This window comes from Ammodytes marinus (assembly GCF_949987685.1).
Source record: "Ammodytes marinus genome assembly, chromosome: 7".
Taxonomy (NCBI): Eukaryota; Metazoa; Chordata; class Actinopteri; order Uranoscopiformes; family Ammodytidae; genus Ammodytes; species Ammodytes marinus.
The window spans coordinates 18,296,451-18,318,621 of NC_137211.1; the positions used below are offsets into that span (position 1 = coordinate 18,296,451).

General features: G+C 42.0%; 1 protein-coding gene across 1 annotated transcript in view; it reads right to left on the reverse strand.

Moving 5' to 3' along the window:
• Positions 1–2,605: 2,605 nt before the first annotated feature.
• The window catches only part of LOC307253089 (cadherin-4-like), a 217,540-nt gene continuing 197,974 nt past the window's right edge, over positions 2,606–22,171 (reverse strand). The window contains exons 11-17 of the mRNA XM_080030957.1: positions 21,858–22,114; positions 14,577–14,719; positions 10,745–10,984; positions 9,956–10,192; positions 8,778–8,917; positions 8,518–8,682; positions 2,606–6,870 (exon numbers count right to left, since the gene is read on the reverse strand). Of these exons, the coding sequence (XP_079887083.1) occupies positions 6,664–6,870; positions 8,518–8,682; positions 8,778–8,917; positions 9,956–10,192; positions 10,745–10,984; positions 14,577–14,719; positions 21,858–22,114 (1,389 nt within the window). The 3' untranslated portion in view covers positions 2,606–6,663. The remainder of the gene's footprint in view (positions 6,871–8,517; positions 8,683–8,777; positions 8,918–9,955; positions 10,193–10,744; positions 10,985–14,576; positions 14,720–21,857; positions 22,115–22,171) is intronic.

Below are 22,171 nucleotides of genomic sequence, written 5' to 3' on the forward strand. Positions count from 1 at the left end.
AAAATTGATACCACTCTGAAATTGCTTGGTTAAACATGAAGCTCAATAACTAAGACACTATACAACCATATCTTGTTTTCAGTCTGTACAAGAATTGTATGAACTGTATGAATCAAAGCAGTAAGCTACCTACAGTCAGCTGATTAAGTTCGCTTATCATAACGCAACTGTAACGGGGGAAACAGAAGAAGTTGTTTTTACGCTTCAATTTTTGTATGGATTGAACAAATGAGCAATGTGTCAAACAGTGAGCTTCAGATGTTTCAGTATTGTGTTATTATGAGAGGGTTAGAACTAAAATTACAAAGTTTGGTCCTGCAAAAACTTAGTAAAGGTGGTAACTTGTATTGCAGCGCGGATTGATCAGTTGTAAATCATCCACGTGTACAAATCCAAATAGGGTCAGTCATGGGGCAATTCTGATAATCATGTGACCGTAACCGGAATTAATCCATCTTGACTTATCCTGTCAACCCTGGAGTCTGGCTGGTGGGAGGGCCTCTCTTCACCCCCAGTTTTTCTTTCACTTTGAGGAGAGAGATGTGTGTGTGTGCACTTGTGTGTGAGCAGCGTGTAACAGACAGCGGGGTTTATTCTGTGTGCGTGTGCATTGACGTGCTCTGACAGGTCAATCGATGAGGAGGAGATGCGGTCTGCTGGTGCATCATTGACCTGATGTGCTAAAAGAGAACAAGTAAGGGTCACCTCACTCTGTTCCTCAAGCTGCCTTCGCTGCTTGCGCCGATTGCTAACTGATTCCCTTTTCGACCTCCAGGTTTCCTCTGTGTCTATGTTGGCTGAATGAAGATTTAAGACAGCTGAAATGTCAATACAAAAGTTTCCCCTTTGACAAGGATTGTGAGATAATTCCCTTCAAGGTGCAGTGCAGCCAAAATGTTGTTGAAGGGCCATGCTGGTGCTGTTAAGCCCATAAACAACAAATCATGAATTGTCACAGTTTGTGTCGCATTAAGTTTATTTTATATTGTTGGCAATGCTACACAATCGTCACCTGGCAGGGATTGTTTTGAAAACTCCATTTTGGTGCAGTTCAGGATGACAATTGAGATTTGTGCTAGAGTTGGGTATACCCCTACACCATGAACTTCGGATTGTTAAATAGAATGAATTTTAATGATTCAACAATTCAACAAAAAGTAAATTCCATATGAATTATTTGAATACTTTCTTATTGTGTTTAGTATGTGTGCCTACTTCACAGTTTTAGACATACACTTTCTAAATGTGCCCTAATATGAAAACATTAGCCTACTTTTACTTGACCATGACGTATTTTTTTCTTTTGAACCAATAAACAAGGGGCGCCCTTAGCTCAGTTGGTAGGGCATCCCCCCCCTGGGCCTCGGCCAGCAGTGGAGGCGGGTACGATTCCAGCCCGCGGTCGTTCTCTGCATGTCACTCCCCTCTCTGCCCCATTTCAACTCTGTCTCTACACTATCAATAAAGAATAAAAATGCCAAAAAATATCTTTAACCAATAAACAAGGTTAAAGTTAACAGAACAATAAATATACGATACAAATTAAGAAAATTAATTATAGAGATGTGTATGGTTCCATACACCTGCATAGCTTATTTAAAAACAACATCAGTTTTAGATTTCCATGGTGACAACAGTTTGAGCTAAAGAGCAATAAAATAATGATTGGAAATGTTTTTCTGCAACTGAATTTCATCTGCTTCAGCTGGGAAAAACTCAATTATTCCACCTTGGAAGACGGCCCCGTCGGGCACAGTTGAAAAATGACTAACCTTAATTGTGTTGATCATTTTGGCTTATGTTTCTACATGGCTGCCACTGAAATTAATTTGTAATAAGAAACTCAATCATCCATATATTAAACCAGTGCAAATAGAAGCACATTTTTCAGATAATTTTTATTCTAACATTTTGGAAACGTTTCCTGGAAATCATTATGACATTATGGTGACTTTTTATGCAGAACTGGAATAGACAATTCACAACAAGCTGTTTATAAGTGCATTGCCGAAATGATGTGCATCTGTCAATAAAGGCATTTTTGGCAATGAGATGTATGCTGGCATGCAAGTGCACTCAGCATGTGTGCCTCTATTTAAGTGATAGTCTAGTTTTTTTTAGAAAACAGAAAGATGACATTGTGTTCAATTGCATTCAATGAAAATTCATGTGTTTTATTGTCTTCCTCCTGACTTCTTACAGTACAACCCAATTAACATGCAGTTCATATGTTCAGTTTATGAAGGTATGTCTGGCTCTATATAGCTACTACAGGACTCCGTGCCTCCCATCAAATTATATTCTACAAACTCTAGGGTTAAAGTGAGATTTATATTTAGTCCTTGTTATAATGGATTCGAAAATTGTTTATAGCCGATGCATCGATAAGAGAAACTATATACATGTGCTAACTGAGTAAATAGAAATTAGTGCAAAGTTTTCTGACTGACAGAGAAACTTTTCCAGTTAATTAAAAAACAATTATCATCAAAAAACCACATTAGCACTTTAAAGACAACAAGATTGTGAAGAATTGCATCGCTTGCAGGAATCGGTGAGTGACAAAGAAAAAAGACAGGAGGCAGTGTTCTTATAAGGAGGGGGACATTTTTATTTATAACACACGGTGCTGACAGGGAGTCTCCGGCTCAGCGACTATATTACAAGGTTGATCTGCAAGGCTGCGCAATGACTGTACGGTATTTGGAAAACCAAGGTTGCAGTGGCACTATAAACACACGCTTGAAACAACAGATTCTTTTCCTTTGTTTTTTTTCTTCTTTTTTTCCTCATTTTCTTACAAAATGGTACAAACAACAATACAAAATAGTTGTGCTGTTGACAATTTACAAAAAAAAGTATTTTGACTCGGTAACTGCAATTCTTTTTTTTTCAGCTTTTTTTTTCTCTCCTCCATTTGAAACTATGTGAGTATGGTACACCCGAATCCTCTCTGGACTACAACCTCGGTCATGCGGGCTGCGACACGTTTTAAAATATTGTATGGTTACTGTAATAGCACTCATCTGTCCATTATAAAAAAAGATACATGCAAAAAGCTCCAATTGTACAGGTACAGCTTGCCTAACTTGGTCTGTTTAGCTTCAAGCAATTACTACATTATGTACACTTGGACTTGAGCAGTGTTTTGGAGAACTGGTATGAAACACTGCGGCCTGTCGTCGTAGTTCACGTGATAGCAGAGCGAACACTTCTGCTGGAGCCTCCTGTCAGGTGTGTGTCCATGGTCAGGCAGTGTCCCGGGTGAGGCCAAGTGTCCTTTAACTTTACACCAGTCAGAGGCAGAAGAGCCGTTGTTGGCACAGCCAGAAGACAGGGGGCAGACTACAGCAGTGCAATAGTTAGTAAATAGTTCCTTCATTTCTATCATTTGCTAATTCGCCCCTCACTTTAGCGAGGGAAGTGTGACCGACTCCACTGATGATTTGCTGTTACCTATCGAGGCGAGTCATTGATAACATTCAGTATCATAATGGCATTGTGTCATGTCTGTATGTATGACACATTTACAAAGGTCAGTTACCTTTTGTAGAGAGTGTGTGTGTGTGTGTGTGTTTGTGTGTGGGCCTCCTGCTTTGCTTGGCCCTGAATCCGTCTGAACATCTGATAAGAGAGCTTGAGCATATAATGAAGTGTGTATTTTTTCTGTTCATGGTGGATGGCCTTCAGTAATGATGGAGCCACGCAGCTGAATTAGAACTATGCTGCAAGGGCTCATATATTATACAACACTCACATATATACAGTAAGGCCTAGAAGAGTGAGTGTGTGCCAGTATAGACTGTACAAGTTGGGTTGAGGTGGTGCCTTTTTCACCATGATGAAGCTTAAACTTGGAACAGCGACGAGAGTATGGCTGTAAGCTCATATAGAATCATACAGATTCTCTTCAAATGCACATGGCTTTTTTCGTGGTGAAATATACATTGCCAAGGATTCATCTTGAATCAAAAATCGGTGTGAAAGAAAAATGCAAAGACTAGACAGAAAAAGATAAATCATGTTACCAAAATGTATAAAAATGTTCTCTATATACAACATTAAAAGGTAAAAAAAAAAAATCACAAATAGCAGAAAGTAACAGCTGTGTTTCGTTTGTGAAGATACTCTGAAGGCTGAGTAGCGATCGGATAGAAAAGAGCTCACCCAGCAGCATCTACACCTGTTCTCTCATGTCCACTCTGTCACTGTTATTTAAGCTAATGGCTATCCTGAAGATGTTAGTTTGTACACCAATGATCTATTATTGTAAATGTAGAGATTTCTACCCTGTTAAACCTTATGGATTGCACCATGACCTTCCTTGTTCGTAGTCAATTCAGACCCTCGTCCTTATTTCCTTGTTGTGGCAGGGTGAATACTTGCACTTACATGCAATATGTTTCCATGTTGTCCATACCTTGTCACAATTGAATTCCATTTCGACCACTTTGCAAGCATAGTTGCCATTTAGAGGAGAAAGCGGCGACAGAAAAAAGGAGCAGTGCGCAGTTTCTTCGAGCCACATCATCTGAAGAACAGAGATGTTTTTGTTCAAGCATTCATCGTATTCATAATTAATAGAACATCTCGTCGTTCCACACCAAGTTGAAACCGGCTACAGCGGAGGAGTGTTTCAATGGGCACTCAGAAGATAAGGAATGATTAAACCTTTCTCTATCAATCACCAACATCTCCCCGGTCTCTCTCTCTCTCTCTCTCTCTCTCTCTCTCTCTCTGTGAAATGTTTTGCATATTTAAATAATTTAATACAAAGACTAAAGCTCCCTTTTTTTCCCTAGTTCTATACCTTTCAGTTCTGGGGGTCTGAAATATGATTACAAAAGCCCATGGGGTAGTGCTGCTTTTTCATTAACACACATCAGAACATGTCTTTCAGTGGTGTCTGTCTTTAAAAGTGCCATTACTGAAGCTTTAGTTTTTTTTTGCAAGTCTGCCTTGATGAAGGGCAGAACTTCATAAACTGACTTACCCCTTCCTCTAACAACTTTTTCAAAACCTCTTGAACTCGCAGCCAAACATTTCGGGAGACACATTTCAGATGAACATAAGACGTTGCCTGAAGAGAGACAGATTGTGAAGGCGCTAAATCCCCTGGCTGAGGCTCAATTTCCCCAGTTCCTGTGACAGGGACCAGCAGCAAAGTCTGTACGTTCAAGGTTTGCAGAGAAACAACAGTGCAACAAAAGGGAGAAAAAAAAAATTAAAAGAGGGACTCGTACTAGGTCACTCTTTATATGGGACGCTATCGGAGCTATTTGAAGTAACCCTGTGTTCTCCTTTCTCCGTATGTTTGTACAGTTTATATAGTTTTTTTCTTTGACACATTTACCACATAATAGCTGGTGCCATGTTAAATACCTTTGGGTGAAGGGATACACATGCAACACCTTACATGATCTTAAAGGCAAAGTCCCCTCACATGTACTTCATATACAGTAACATTATAGAGGCCACACACAACTTGTCAATCGTCAACAACGTAGTATCAAGCCTCGTCAAGTTTTAGGTGCAAATACTGAGCGCGCAAAACAAACACAGCTGCTATTCAAGCCACGATAAACAAAGACACACCAATGCGTTTCTTCTCTAAGTCGGTTCCATTATGTATTTTTTTTTCCGTGATTTCGGCAATCACATTCAAGTTGGCTTGGATCTAGGAACACAGATATGCCTGACTTGAAAAAGTTAATGATTTGTCCATAACTTACAGACACACTGTGGGCCTGTGCATCGAAAGTGCCCTTGTAAGCCAGTCAATGCTCCTCTGAAACAAGCACTGATATCTCCTGCTGCTACCACAGCCCTGCAAGACCATAGAAATGAGGGGGAGCAGGTCCAAGTTAAAGGGTCAGGGGTCGTATGGAGGCATGTGAGCCCGAGAAAATGGCAACCAATCCTGAGTTAGCGGGAGTCTGCTAAAATACGCACCACTGAAGGCACTTTTTTTTTAACAGCAGTGCTTCTGTTCTAAGTAATTCAAGTTCAAGAAAGAATAAACCGGGGCACTCTGTGAAAGAAGGACTTTCATATCTGTGTTCTGTTTTTCTTCCTTTCTTTTTGTTTCCCTCAGACAAAGCAAGCAGCTCAACCTAAAGCTTCTGCGGAGAGAGGCAGGGCCGGGGCTGACGGCTATGGAACATGTGAAAACCCTCAGGAATAGGGAATGGCTCGAATCGAAGGAGAGTGGGGGACAAAAAAAAAAAAAAAGCTAGAAAAAGTGAAAGGTAAACAAAACCTCACTACAGAAAAACTAAACCTACATAGAGCACAAAACCTTAAAATAAAATAAAATACAAAAACAACACAAGCACAAGAAGGGAGAAGCCTGCGATTCAGAGCTTTCCCCGTTTCCGTTGGACAGGCTTAGAGCAGGAGACGGTTGAGAGAAGAGCACCGCGGTCCTCTGTGGTGGTGGTGGGTCATTTGATTGATTGGTTGGGTTGGTCAGTCGAGTCGAGTTGAGTTGGTAAGTGTGAACATGCAATTGTCGACATGTGTTCATTAAGAGTGTATAACAACAGCCCCAGGCCAGCTGACAGGAAGAGGGAGTGTGCATGTATGTGTGTTTGTGTGTGTGTGTGTATGTGTGTAGGTGTTTGTTTTGTTTGTGTGGTTTTGCATGTGTGACTGGGCTTTATTTTAATCATCGTCGCCCCCTCCGTACATGTCGGCCAGCTTCTTGAAGCGCGGGCCCCAGTCATTGAGGTAGTCATAGTCCTGGTCCCCCGTGCTGGAGGAGTTGAGGGAGCTGACAGAGCCGGCGGTGGAGCCACTGCCCTCGTAGTCAAACACCAGCAGGGAGTCGTACGGAGGAGCCGTGGGGTCGTTGTCTGCCGCTCGTAGACCCTATAAAAAGACCAACAAATAAGAGGGGGTTCAAGACTCTCTGCTTAAACTTGGGGTATGTGATTTCAAATTTAACATGAGCTGTACACTTTGACCAATCAGAGCGAGGCTCCGATTCTCTGTTCTTATTGGCTGTTGGGACTGTCCATTCACTTTGGCACGACTTTGTTGGTGTAGAGCATGTCAGGGAGGGACCATAGGGGAGGGAAGTGATTTAAACAGATTTCTTTGATTGTTTTTGTAATTTTTTATTTTTTTTTAATCACTGTCTTTTGTTTTGATTTTCTTTGATAGTTCTGCATTGTTTACTTTGATTTTCTTTATTTATACATATTTTTTGTGTGTGTGTATGTGCTTGTATGTGTGTGTTTTGTTTTCTTATATGAAAATGTATTTTGGGTGTGGTTTCCATATAAGCCTGTACAGGTTTTTGCCGCACCCACACATGTACTTATACTGTATGTATGTTTTAGTACTACATGTTATCATATTGAAATAAACTAGACTAAATTAAAGACAGCTAGCATATACATTGTTATTATATTTTTTCTGCAGATAGTTAAGGTAAACTAATTTAACATTTCATAAACTGACATTTTCTTAATGAAATCTCCCTCTGATCATTTAAATAGCTTAAACTAAATGTATTGATGTAAAAAGTTAAAAGATATACATATATATTTAGTTAAATAAAGGATACATGGCACTATACATGATGGGATATTAGAAATATCCAATATCAAATGTTGTAATATATACTGAAACAAACAGCAAGATATAACTGGCCAGTTTCTGAATTTGATTTCTCAATGTGTGAACAAACTCTATTCATCAATATTTTGTTACTGTTACTGCCATGAATAAAATGTGAGTTGGTCTGTATGTTTTTCTGCCGGCACTAAAACCTGCACTTGTTTCTAAGAATGACAAATGAGGGCCCACTGACAGTAAGGTTAGGCAGGTGAGGAGAATGGACTTCATCCACTTCACTGGAGAACACAAGAGAGATACTACGGCCAGAAACCTAAAAAGCCTCAACCCTCAGGGGTGCAGTGCGTGGCAGTAGCACCATGTGTTTGCTGCGTTTGTGTTTTACCAGACTGCTGGAGCGAGATCAGGTGAGTACATGTGTGAGTGGAGGGGAGAGAGAGAGAGAGAGAGAGAGCGAGAGAGAGAGAGAGAGAGAGAGAGAGAGAGAGAGAGAATGAGTCAAGGATGGATGGATCAAAGCTGAACAGCTGCCAACACCTCTCGAGTGTGAACGTGTTGTCATGAGTCTGTCAATCAGCATTTTCTCGCATCGGTGTGCCAACTGGAGTGTGTTTGTGTGTGTGTGTGAAGAAAAGCTGGCACTGTGAGAGCAGCCGTGAGGCAAAAGTACATTTCACGTTGTTTCCATCGCCATACTGGAGCATACATTATTGAACAGCATCCAGAAATGAGTAATCACATTACATGTCAGATCGATGGAAAGCGAAAGTGAGAGGCCAGCTCACTCTATGAAAGGCAATCTACTACTGGCTGAGTTGAGTGCTTGTGTGTGTGTGTGTGTGTGTGTGTGTGTGTGTGTGTGTGTGTGTGTGTGTGTGTGTGTGTGTGCGCGCGGTGGAACAATACGTGCGTCCCATTGCGTGATGTTAAATTCACCTCGTGAATAAAGTCCCCAATGTCTCCAGGGTGGGGCACGACAGGTCTGATTGGATACTGATTTTCGGGGATGATTGGCCGTTCGTCCACCCTGCGGACACCAGGCGGCTTGCTGATGATGTGTTCCAAGGAGTCGGGCTGCTGCAGCTGGCTCAGGTCATAGTCCTACACACAGGCACAATGGGGGAAGGAATACACATTGGAAATGGGCACGCCAACATAGAAAGCATGTGTGTGGGTTATAGGTGCGTGTCTCTCACCTGGTCCTCTTCTCCTCCTCCCTCCTCGTCGTATTTGAGGATGTTGTCTCTGACATCATCTTCGGGGTCAATGAGCAGCTGCTTGGTATGCCTCTCCTTCTCTCTGCGCTTCATCCACACCACAAACAGCAGCACCATGCCTACACACGCACACACACACACACACACACATGAGAAAAAAACTACATGTTAACATACCATGGAAGACTTTAAAAGTGTTTGTACCTCTACCTAACAGATGTTTTGATATTTTTTGCTGAATAGGAGGAACATTTTTAACCTGTTGTTGAGGATCGCCTCTAGAGGCCATGGATGTTTGGAAGAAAAACTAAATCAACAGCAACCTAGCCAGCAAGTTGTTACTGTAATGATTTCTCCTGTATGTCCACTCTTTTTGGCATTGTTTCACTTTTTTTAAGCATTATTAAGTTTCATTTTAGCTATGCTGTCTTCAATGCATCTTCCCTGCATGCTCTTCCTTGAGAGAGACATCGTAATACTTGATAGGCTCTACTTGGTCAAATCAGCATAAAAATAAGTTCAGGGATGTTTGTGGGTCACTTTCAAAACTTGTATTGGTGGTAGTAGTAATAATGCAATTAATTATACTTAATAACACACTATAACACTTTAAAATATGTTGGAAAAATCATACAGCTGTAGGAGTTATCTGTCTGTAGGACTTGTCTTTATGTATGAACTGCACAACTCACAGCAATAAAGTAAGCCAGTGGCATGACTCACTGACAAGCATCCGATATATTTAGCTTACCAGGAAAAGAAGACAAGAAACTCCCTGTCAACAGATGCTGGAGAAGACTCTAGCAGTGGAGGCATTAATCCATTATAAAAAAAACATTGTTCATCTTGTTGTATTACAGCGAGGTAAATGTTTCATGACTGCCCTCTGGAACACACTATGTTTTTAAACAAGAAGGCCGATCGAAGCCAATCACAGGCAGCTTCAGAGCCTTTTGCGAACTGTATGAAACATGCGTGTGGCTGCGCGATGTGTCTGAGAGTAGTGGAGTGTCAGTGGGTGTATATTGTGATATAATAATAATAGTAATAATAATATTTTTTGTTATATAGCGCCTTTCAAGAAACCCAAGGACTCTTTACAAAAGTACAGGAGGATGAAAAGAAAATAGTCAAAAAAAACACAATCTCCCACTCACTGAGCAGTATGATGATGCAGATGAGGATGGAGATGATGGCTCCGGTCCCCAGGCCAGCGGCGGCCACGGCCCCCAGCGTGGTGCAGTCCCCGTTCTGGTCGCAGGGACACACCTTCACTTTGATGACCGACTTGTTTGAGAGAGGAGGGTTCCCAGAGTCCTGCACTATTATAGGGACCTCGTACACCCCGGGCTCTAAATAGATCTGGTACCGCAGCCCCAGGCGAGCGTAGTCACCTGCGTGGAGTGACGAGAGAGAGAGACAGAGAGAGAGAGAGAGAGAGAGAGAGAGAGAGAGAGAGAGAGAGAGAGAAAAGTTGCTACATGTGTAACTAGTCATCATATGCCTTAATATAAAATGGAATGATGTTCTACCACACGCCAAAATGATAATCAGTTTTCAGTAGAAGCTACTTCTGAGCAAACACTTTAAAACGTTGCTGCAAGAAAGTTCTAGGCAATATGATTGAATTCAATATGCTGGTATTAATTAGACCATAAAATCATATCATCAATATTATTACCATATGGCAAATGCACAGTGTATAAACTCACATGAAAAATAGTAAAATAGCTGTTTCATATAGTGAAATGCCACTACTATAACTATGAATGACTTCCTTCTAAATCATGTATTTGCTTGAAATCATCAATTTGTACGAGACATATGTAAGGAGCTTTATGATAAGGCCTCTAATGAGATCTTAGACAGTCAGAACCTAAAATAATGGATTAAGTGGCACTCTAAAATCCAAACCATTCCATTTTGTTTTCACACTGCCTCCTCACCACTGATGCGTGAAATGGTCCAGTTGCGTCGGATGGTGTGGGGTAGGCTGGGCAGCTCGAAGACAAAGGGTCCGGCGTTGGGGTCCGTGTCAGCGTCGGCGGCAGTGATGTTGACACCGTGGACGTTTTTGTTGATCCGCTCACAGATCTGGGACTCCTTGGGTATGAGGGCCGGGGGGTTGTCATTTATGTCTATCAGATAGATCTGCAGCGTGCCTGTGCCGCTGGCTGCAGGGGAGCCTGGGAGGAAAAAGAGAAAAACGCTATTGTGAATGACGGGAGGAAAAGATGACAAGAAAAATACATTAAAAAGAGCGATAAAAAAGAAATAATATAGGTGTTTTTTTTTCTTTTCTTCACAGTGCCGATGGTAAGAGGTAGGGGTGCTGGAGAGCTACGGGAGAACTTTCTTCCCCTGACAGAACTACTTCTGACAGTTATGCTTTCCAGCTCCCCTGTTAGCCTTACAGCCAAATCCAAGCCATCAGAGTGGATCCTCATACAGGCCCAGATCATCCAGTCGCCTAGAGAGCCCTTTAGGTACGGTAACGATGACAGTAACACAATCAAACAAGTCCTTGTCCGTGTGTATTCACGCAATAATCGCAGATACCTCTATGTTTCTGTAGATAAAGGCACTCCTGCCTGCAATATTAACAATGTTTTTTTCTGAGAGGTGAAAGGGGGCATTCTAATTGTGATGCACACACAATCCCCTGTTGGTACACACACACACTCACATAAATAAATGTAAAAGCACATGGTGTATGCCTGTGTGCTTATTTGTATAACGTGTTACTCACTTTATTCCCTTAAAGAATCTGTTTAATGTAGATGTAGTGGATGTAGCACTGGATTGGCCTATCATATCACCCATATCATTTTAACAACAATCTTTTTATAAGATATGGATGTGCAGATGTGGCTAAGTGGGCAGCTTTTAAAGTTGTGATATTCTCTTGCATGAACGTGAATCCATTGTGTAGGTCTGTGGATGTTGTTTAAGACAATTGGAAAACTTTGGTTTGATGCTCCTGTAGGTAGCCATAGCAGGTGCTTGTTCTCCACAATATTGTCAGCCCTGGACTGTAATAACATGCGCTGATGCACACACACACACCTCATCTGCAGACACAATCCTGGAGGCCTTTTGCATTGATTGAACAGAGCAACAGACCATCAGCAACACATTTATAGAAAATTGCGAGTAAAGAATAGACACTTTGAACAATCAGACAGCGAGACAACAGGGCAGGGAGAAGAATGTATGGCTGTGTATGTGTAGTATGAAAATGTGACGCAGAGAAATCTAAAGAAGAAGGGCTCTTAGCTGCGTAAAGCTCAGGACTGTTTATTGAGTGTGTGTCATGAGGTGACAACCCTTAGCTGCCTCCAATTACGAGTCATTTCCCAGCCATGCCCCACTGGCGGAGCCATGGGATGGAATCAAGCGACCCAAGGGCCCTCCTCTTGGATGAGATAAGGGCGATGTAATTTAGAAAGATTTATGCAAAGCCGACAGATTTGCCAATTAAACACGTTAACGGAGCAAGACATTCGCCAGAAGAAGAGTGAGACACAGTGTAAGACAGTTTGAGCTCCGTCTGACTGGTAATACGTAGTGTACTGCCATATATATTGTAGATCACTCCATAAAATTCAACTGATTGATAGAGACAAGTCATAAATGATGGATGACGCACTTTCAGCTCGTAAAATACCTTTTTTTTAACACTTTAAACAACTATAAATAATATTTGATTAAGTGATAGTTTAATTTGCCCAGAACTGGAATATTGCTATGGAAATAAAAGTGACTAATAGCTGCCAAATACCGTAAAGCAGTAGCCCTTAGAAGTGTTCAAACATTCTACGAAAAAGCTGCAACACCACTGCACATGTGTTACAACACAATGTCAGTAGAGAGCGCTGAGCTTAGCAACAGCTTTGCACACGTAAACCCACAACTGCACTGTCTTACTGTGTTCTCGTTCTAGTAATACTGAAACACATTACGTTATAGTTACATCATCAATTAAAAGAGACACCCTTTACGAAGCCATACCACGTGGATTACGGTATATTTTATGTGTTATGCAAATCATTTTACTTTTTAAAATCTTACCTAACAGCTTCTAAACGCTTAAAATACCTTTACAAGCTATATATAGGAACATTTTATTCACTATTTTATCATAAGTGCTATCTTGCACACACATTGACATACATACAGTACATGCATATTTAACACATGTTAATACTGAAGCCTAAACACATAGGGTTCATAAATACACACAGGTTCAAAAACACCCACACACCCACACACCCACACACACACACACACACACACACACACACACGCACACACGCACGCACGCACACACGCACACACACTTGGCTTTCCCACTCCGCTGGTTTGTTAATCCCAGCTATGTATGGGGGACATGTTGAAGCAGCTTGCCACAGCTGATAGGAGAATTATGTGGGTTTTAACCAGCTAAATAAATAATTATGTTTGTGTAAATTCCTCAAAAGGATTTGTATTAACTCCTTTTTTTGATGGTGGCTTGGAAATGCGGGGCATGGTGAAAAGACGTGTACCAAGCCTACCATATGTTCTTTGAAAAGCACATAAACACATAAAACAATACCATAGGTGTTTGGAGAGGAAAGCTGTGTGTCACAAGGGTCTGAGGCAGTCAGATTGTGGAGGTGGCTAGGATGCATTGAAATATGGTCGCTGTACAAATGTATGTCTTACCATGGTGTCAACACCTCTCCATGTCGCATCCTACTATCCCTACTGTCTCATAGTACTTCTTACCATAATCCCTCGCACTTTACGATGGCTGGCAATAACCAGCAATAACCAAACAGTCAGACTGATGTGTACACTACACACACACCCACCCACCCACCCACACACACACACACACACACACACACACACACACACACACACACACACACACACACACACACACACACACACACACACACACACACACACACACACACACACACACACACACACACACACACACACACACACACACACACACACACACACACACACACACACACACACACACACACACACACACACACACACACACAAAACTGTTACTGTGGACTTGCCACTGTTTCAATATCAGCCAAACATTGTAGTAACATGTCGGTCTAAACAGCATTTGATAGAGGCTTGTTGGAGAGTTTTGCCACATCTTAGATATATTTTTTTGTACCTTAACCTTGGATCATTGCCAACAATGAATAACATTCTCAACATCCATTCAACTCCAATGCCTTGCTCAAGGACAAGGAGTATAAAACACACGCATGATGCAGGTAAAATAAAATGGCTTTATGTAAATTGACTGGGAGCACATTCCAGAGTACTTTCTAGGATGTTCCTTACTCTGTGTAGGTGTCTATTCTAGTTTGGTATTTTACCAATGAGATTTATTGTAGAATTACTAAGAAATTGACAGTCTAATTACCCAGTACCAAACCTTACTCAATTTTAAAACTAGTATTAATGTAGAGAAATCTACAAAATTACTGCTTTTAGCTTTTCATCTGCCAAGTGCTGGTATAAATGGATGGATACTGTCAATATCACTATGAACAACCAAGAGGAGTTGACCTACAGTACACCTGCACATTTTAGACTAGACTTGTATTGTGTCCAGCCTAAGGCACACCTGTGTAAAAACAAAAGTGATGCCTTTATATTTTTGTTCCGTCTATGAAGCAGTAACATTGATCACTTTGATTTTAAATTGAAAACAATGCTCGCTGATAAAACGTGTGGCGTAAAAGGTGATCTTACCATTGTCTGTTGCCAGAAATGTGGCTTCATATACATTGTTTTTAACGTAGATGGACTCCCGGTCGAGCATTGCTGTGGTCACGATCTGACCATTGGTTCTGTTGATGGACAGCCAGTCTGCAGGGTCATTCAGCTTTGAATACCTAAAAACACACAAGGACAAATCGATTGGAGAAGTTAGAGCAAGCGTTTCCTTGTTTATACACTTTTCCAGCATCCGTGCATACACAGATTGCCTGCGCACACACACACACACACTCCCAGAATCACGACAGCCTGACCTTCACACAGTTTAATTCTTCATTGACTTCTCCTCCAGAGCCTGCAGCCTACAGTCAATTTCACCTCATTTTTCACTCCTGTGTACCAGGCATTGAAGTCAATTACCTTCGTAGTTAAGCAACTGCTGCAACCGCCTGCCTGTGTGTCGCATGCACATATTCTAGGAAGTGTTTGCTTAAACCTGGAGAAGGCTAACGGGTCATATACGAGCATGTGTTAGTGCCTTTGTATTTCCAAAAGGTTCCTGTGTGTGTGTGTGTGTGTGTGTGTGTGTGTGTGTGTGTGTGTGTGTGTGTGTGTGTGTGTATGTGTATGGGGGAAGCTGTATACGTATAGGGGTTGGAGAAACGATGATAGGATCGTTGTACTGATCGTCAAACAGGGGAAAAGGGAAGTGGTAGCAGGTGGCAACACTTCCCTGAGGATAAAAGGGGCAGGCAAGGAACAGGTGATCATCTCCAGGATTGAATCCCAATCTCACTCTGATCTAACTCTACCTTGTTTCTCGGGCGTTTGCAGCTTTCGGGGGCTCGTTCCGCACTTTCACTTCTATCTGATCTCCCTCATCCCGCTGTGACTTTGTATTCATACACTTTCTTATCCCTGTCTGTATCTTCTCATCCTCGTCTCGTTCCCTCTGTGATGCAGAGTTCATCAGCTCGCCACCTCTCTCGGTTAGTAATCTCATTCTTTTTGTTGCGTTTGAAACACCGTCTGTGGACATGTGACACTTTGAGCTTACACAGCAAGAAAGGTCCCTACATCAATCCGATTTCATTTACTATGGGCATTAAGGCCATGTTGTATATGTGACATACACCTCCAGCTGTTAAATCTATATCTACATTGAAATGGGTTTGATCTAGGGCTTTTGTATGTATTGAATTGTGGTCTGCTTTATTTCTCTGAACCAGCCCACGTGTTTGTTAAAGGTGAAGTAAGCGGTTTATTTATATTAATATAAGTGTTAAATCGCTCTTTATAAATACAGTGATCACTTTCATAATGTGCGCGTTTCATAAAGCCGATTTCTCAGTCAGCTGCTCTGCATATAATCGGCTAATAAACTTTTCAGGGGATTCCGAAATTAATATTATAATTAATATCCAATCACAAGAGAGAACGTTACAAACCGACAACGTCTCACTCATGGTCTCACTGCCGGTGCACGCTAGAGCGACAGATGGGTGAATGTTTACGCGCCTAGTCGCCTACAATGGCGGAGCAGGTAAACATCGTTCCCAATGTCTGTTTTGATGGTTTTTATCATGTTGTATCACACTTATGGATCTGAGATGATGCTAGATAACTCACTGCTTGAAGAGCGCAGTGCATTAATGTGGTGACGTAGGGACGAGCGAGGGGACTGCTAACTGCAGTAACTGACAGCAAGTTAGCTAAAAGAACCATTCCGCTTACAGCACCTTTAAAATGAAATATGGCATATACATTTTTCGTTTTTCATGGTGGTGGAATGAAGAGCCCGGAGGTGTGTTTGGCAGTGAAGAGGGGGGGAGGGGGGATGGACAGAGAGTATAATCTCTCTCTCCTGCAGCGAGGGAAGTGGGATTTTCCCAGCAGGCAGTGGGCCTGATCCCAGGCGTAGCGCAATGCGGGGAAGGGGATCACAGGGATGACATTCCCACACTCTAGGATTCACACGTGCTAGTCAAGCCCAACAGCCACTAACTGGCCGACTGTGAAATCACCACCGGGGCTACGGTGAGTCCATCGCAGTAGGAGGGTGGTGGGATAAAAGAGCCAGGGAAACAATCGGGAAATGTGTGTGTGTGTGGGGGGGGGGGGGGGGGGGGGGGGGGGGGGAGGGGAAGAGGGACATCGAGAGGTGACATTCGGGAGTAGCAGCATGGCTGTGTGATCTGCTTTTAATATCCTCATTAAGACTGACTTGATACCTACTGCTATTCTGTTTCATTTGCATCTCCATTGCCAACGGAGTCTCTTTTTCTTTGTCTTTCTAGTGATGGGTAGACAGACACACTGGTGCACATTTTACAGAGCAGAGGGAAATTACAGGATCGGTTCAACTAAACACCTGAACAAAATACATGCTGTTGAATTTATTAAATGAATCATTAGTAAATATTTCCATTACTTTCTTGTCGACAGTAAAATGAAAGGATTGATGTCATTTGCAGAACATGTAGGCCAACTATGAAGCTAGGCGATTTAGCAGAAGATAAGCTTAGTATAAAGACCAGAAGAAGGGGTCAACATCTAGCATAGCTCTAAAGAAATCTGTCTGCCAGCACCTCTAGAATTCACTAATTAACATGCCAATAACTTGTTCTTTAATCCATACACGAACTGGAGTCTGGAGTCTCCATCCTCATTTTCACTCCCACAGTTAGCTCTAAATGGGTGTAGATAGAAACACCCTCAATCATCAGTTTGCATATCGACACCTGTGGCCACTTCACCACTCATTAGATCTGTCAGTAAGAAGAATGGCAAAGAAGAGAAAATGCATTTTAAATGTATGGGCAAGACTCTCCAGCTGAAAAACAACATCTGTCATCACACACAAACATTACGCGTGACTATTTGTAGCGGCCATACCACTAATTCATATACCTGTAAAACATCATTTCAGTAATATCTTTATCATTATGATTACACATCTGGTGGACGATTAGATCAGACTTCAGAAGTAGCTTCGCAATCCAGGCTTAAATCAATAGCTGTACTTAAAATATGTATTGAATGTAAATAAAAATGATAATATAATGCATCACTGATAAATAATTCAAAAAGCTGTGTAGATTGCGAAACACAGTCTGTGAATTGAAAAACAACCCTCAACAAACAATGTTGATAAGGTTATGTTTCTCATCGTATATTTCATGTCATACTTATTATTCCATCTCAGCTGTGTACGCCTGGTCAGAAGCGAGTATGAGCACACTCTTGTTTTATTAATAGCAGTTGATGAGTGGGAAAATGTGTGCACGTTTGTTTTTTTTGCACAGGCAAATTGTTTGCTGTCTCAAGCATATTGAGTGCATAGACAAGAAAGGGGTATATCAACCCTTTTCATCTAACTGTCAGCAAGAAAGTTCCCAAAATGCAATTCCTTTAAATACGAGCAGCACATAGTAAATTCAATTTACCTCCACCATGCTGTTTTGGAAGCAAATAACTCTTTCATGAATATCTCAAATCCAAATAAAATATATCAACTAGACTTAAAAAAAAGAAAGTGCAAACCGATTGTATTTTTGTCATTTGGATTAATAGACCCTCGAAAGTCAGAACCAGAGAAAATGCAAAAGAAGGAGATGGGTAGGAAATGGAGTGTGAAACTGTAAACAAGAGAGCTTTCCCCTCCACAATGGGCAATAAAATACCACTAGAATCTATTCAGGCCACACTGCATGATGGGAGACTCTGATGAGGAAAGCCACAACACCACGGTTTGTTCACAAAGCAGAGCGCTCTGTCCACCACCCAACTTTAATTGAGTCTCCGAACGAGTCCTCAGTGTAGACATAATAAACCTTATATGAAACAAATGAAGTCCAGAATTAACAGTTTTCGCAGCAAAGCTAATTCCAGCCATACTGAATGGACTATCGACTGGATTATTAGTTCCCCTCTAAAAAGAAAACCCCCAGATAAGGTAAGGGCAGAATGTGCTGGGCTAACTCCACTTTTTCAGTTAGTGGGCTGGGTAAACAATAGGGCTACTCTGGTCATTAGAATAATGATTGTGAAAGCGCCCAGTGTTTTTGTTTACAAGCCCCAACTGTCAACAACATTACTGTGGGCAATTGGCAGTCCCCATCGGCAACCTTTTAATGAAGCGCAGTGCCAATTCTTTTCCTTCTTGGAAAGGTAAACAGTCATTTTTTATATATATATATATATATTGGAGTGCTATTTTGGAATAAGAAATCTGTCTTTAAATGTTGTATTTTGTGTGAAAAGTTTGCCTTTGCCTGTGTCTTTATTTTCCACTGCCTCCCATCTACCTGAAAAGTTGATCTCATTTGGCAGTTGGTTGGTGTGTGTGTGTGTGTGTGTGTGTGTGTGTGTGTGAGAATTGCTGGATTTATGATTAGACTTGGCAGGCGAGTGATCTAAGCAAGCATCGGGGAGAGAGGTATGACATTTATTCTTCAAAACCCTCGACCCTGAAAAGATGAAAAATGCATGTCTCAAGTTTAGCCAAAGCGCATTGGGTAATCAGTTATGCCAGTGTCTCCAGTCTCCCCATGTCGCAACCTTACTGGGTCAGGTGTCTTGACAGGTGATGCATGGGGCCTCACTCTCTCCCTCCCTCCCCACCGCCCCTTTCTTCACCCCCAACAGGACACTGTCAGCAGCCTGTCCCTCCTTTGATAAGCACCTGTCAAGTTCAAACCTTGACCCAGCGTCAGTTCACCATTTCTCAGCTTTGTTCCGTCGTCCCCCCCCCCCCACCACAGTCCCTTAGGTATTTTTACCACCGGCTCCAATCCTAAATCTTCCTCTCATCTCTCTCTCTCTCTTCTCTTCATGTATCTCACCGCCATCCATTTAAGAAGACATACGGCTATTTGTCACATAAAGAGACATGCGCCATGAATTACATGTAACAAAAACTGTGGTGTCATATTTAAATGTCTCCCCCCCATGCCAACAGACATGTCAGCGGACTGTTTGATTGATATAGGCTTTGGAGGTATTCACGCTGAGATGTGTTCTGTAGGATAAAAGGATAAAAGAAAAAAAAAAGTATTTCTTAATGGGGAGATGCAAACAGGGGTTTAGCTGATTGCAGAGAATGAGCCTTTGATTATTTCTACAGACTAATGAGAATTCAAGAGACGCAGGGAACAGCTGTGATTAGTGTCCCTGCATAACAGACATACTATAGAAGATACCTTTGATGAAACTGGTGCAACGCGGGGGATTGATAAGCGATCCTGTCCAGATGGATCCAAACGAATGAGGTGCTGGAGTTGCCTACAGTAATACCTACAGTCAGGCTTGTAAACGTGTGGTGAGAGGCAGAGGAAGGAGATTTGGGATTGTGTTAAGGAGACAATGACAGACCGCGGCGTGCTTGTAAAAGGCTAACTTAATTCCCGAGATGTTGAGCACATGCAGCCTTGTACAGGTCATGGGTAAACAGTGAGAGAAACCAACAAGGTCAAAGTGAATTCAACAGGGAGAGAGGATAAGAGAGGCGGAGAGAGCGGTCCCAGAGAGAGAGAGAGTGTGTGAGAGAGAGAGAGAGAAGCTGGGGACTTTGGTGTCTCTTTCTTAATTATAATGTACTCCCAATTTACTCTCATTTGCTGCGAAATTAGCTGGGAAATTTGTTTAGATCTTTTCCCCAGAGCAATTGGGAAGGAAGGGGCTGCTGGAGCGTCAGGGTTGGAAGAAGGTGGTATTAATGTCACAGCAAACAGCTGTGTAACACGCACGCTAGAAATGTCACCAATACACTCACCATATTCTAGAAGGACAACATGGGACCACAAGGGGAAATGCATCCTTTCTCTTTGTCATATCAATACACAGCTAAAGTCTACTTAATAGATTACCTCTAAATTTGAAAGAACATTATGCAGTTGCTGCTACTGTCAAATTGACAGCAGGACTGAGAAAAAGCCTGCTGGTCATTTAAAGGTTAGTATACATTTAAAATCCAGAGAGGCTTAGCACAGAGACAGAACACTGCAGGTGGACATAATGCTGTGTCAGGTGTTTGGGCATGTGCCAGCTGTTCTCTTTTGTTCTCCCCCCTCCCTACACCTCTGCTGTTCTCTCTCTTTCTCTCTTGTTCTGTGTGTGTATGTGTGTGTGTGTGTGTGTGTGTGTGTGTGTGTGTGTGTGTGTGTGTGTGTGTGTGTGTGTGTGTGTGTGTGGTGTGGTGTGGTGTGGTGTGGTGTGGTGTGTGTGTGTGTGTGTGTGTGTGTGTGTGTGTGTGTGTGTGTGGTGTATGTGTGTGTGTGTGTGTGTGTGTGTGTGTGTGTGTGTGTGTGTGTGTGTGTGTGTGTGTGTGTGTGTGTGTGTGTCTGTGTGTCTTTGTACCTGCACGTATGTGCTAATGCAACTCGCAGAATGCACACACTTCTGATTACCCCAGAGGCTCTTGCTCCCTATTAACCTTACCCTCCTTACTCAGAGTTTTCCACCAGCTCATAAACTCCGCACAGTAAGACTTTGAGAGATGGGGAGATGCCAAAATATAGTACCCTTGTTGAACTTCGACTCCTAACTGCTGACATGGAACCTGTCCAAGAGGCTTTTTAGCCTGCTGTTAGTGCATATGGAGGGATTTCTGCCAAGCTTGTACTCACAATGCAGCTTGCCAGAATAATAATAATAACAGAATACTTCCCTTGGGTCTGTTCACAGACCACATGTAACTGAACTTCTAATTAGATCTAAAGGATTTTGCACCGGGAAGAAAAATGTAACGACAAAAGTTACAAGTAAAAAAGTTTTGCCTAAAAAGTTTCCCATTCTTTGGTTGTTATTCAGACGTCTATGGCCACATCCTCCGTCCCAATTCTAGGCTGGTCAAGACAACTAGAGACTATTAGGTCATTGGAAAGCTCTGTCGATCCAGTATCGGATGCTGATCGCGTAAAACAATATTCTTAAGGTTTGGAACAAAGAGATATCCCCCTGTTTTGACATCTGGTTCATAGAGTTCTCCAGTGCTTTATCTATGGAGAAAATACGATATTAGATTTCAGGGAAAGCAAAGAAGTTTAATCCAACATGGCAGCCTTTCCTTGACTATGTATATATTACAATACTGAAGGGAGCTACTTCACACCTCAACCACCTTTTATTTTGAGTTTGACATAGAAACCTGTATAGTAGAGTACGCTATGCTTGTTGTTTACTTTATTTAATTTTTTCAGTTTTTTTATGTGTGTATATGTTCATGGAAAAAAAAACCTCTAAAAAAAAAAAGAATAGAAAAAAAAAATGAAATTCCCATTCTGTAGTGTGATCTATTGCATTGACTCAGTATACCTGATTGTCTGCTGCATCTGTAGTCGGTCGGGATCTGCGGCTGAGAAGGTGGTGAGGCTGGTGCCGGCGGGGACTCCCTCCTCAAAGCGGATGTGTTTGGGATTGGTGGGGAAGTAAGGGGGCTCGTTGACGTCCTGGACAGATATGGTGACCCCAGCTGTGGACTGCAGCGAGGACTGGATGCCACTGGCTAGATGGGCCTGGTTGGACACCACCACCGTCAGCATGAAGGCACGGTTCATCTCAAAGTCCACTGGCTGGAGGAGGGGTGAAAGTGAATTACAGTGTGTGAGAAGACAAGACAAGGATAAACT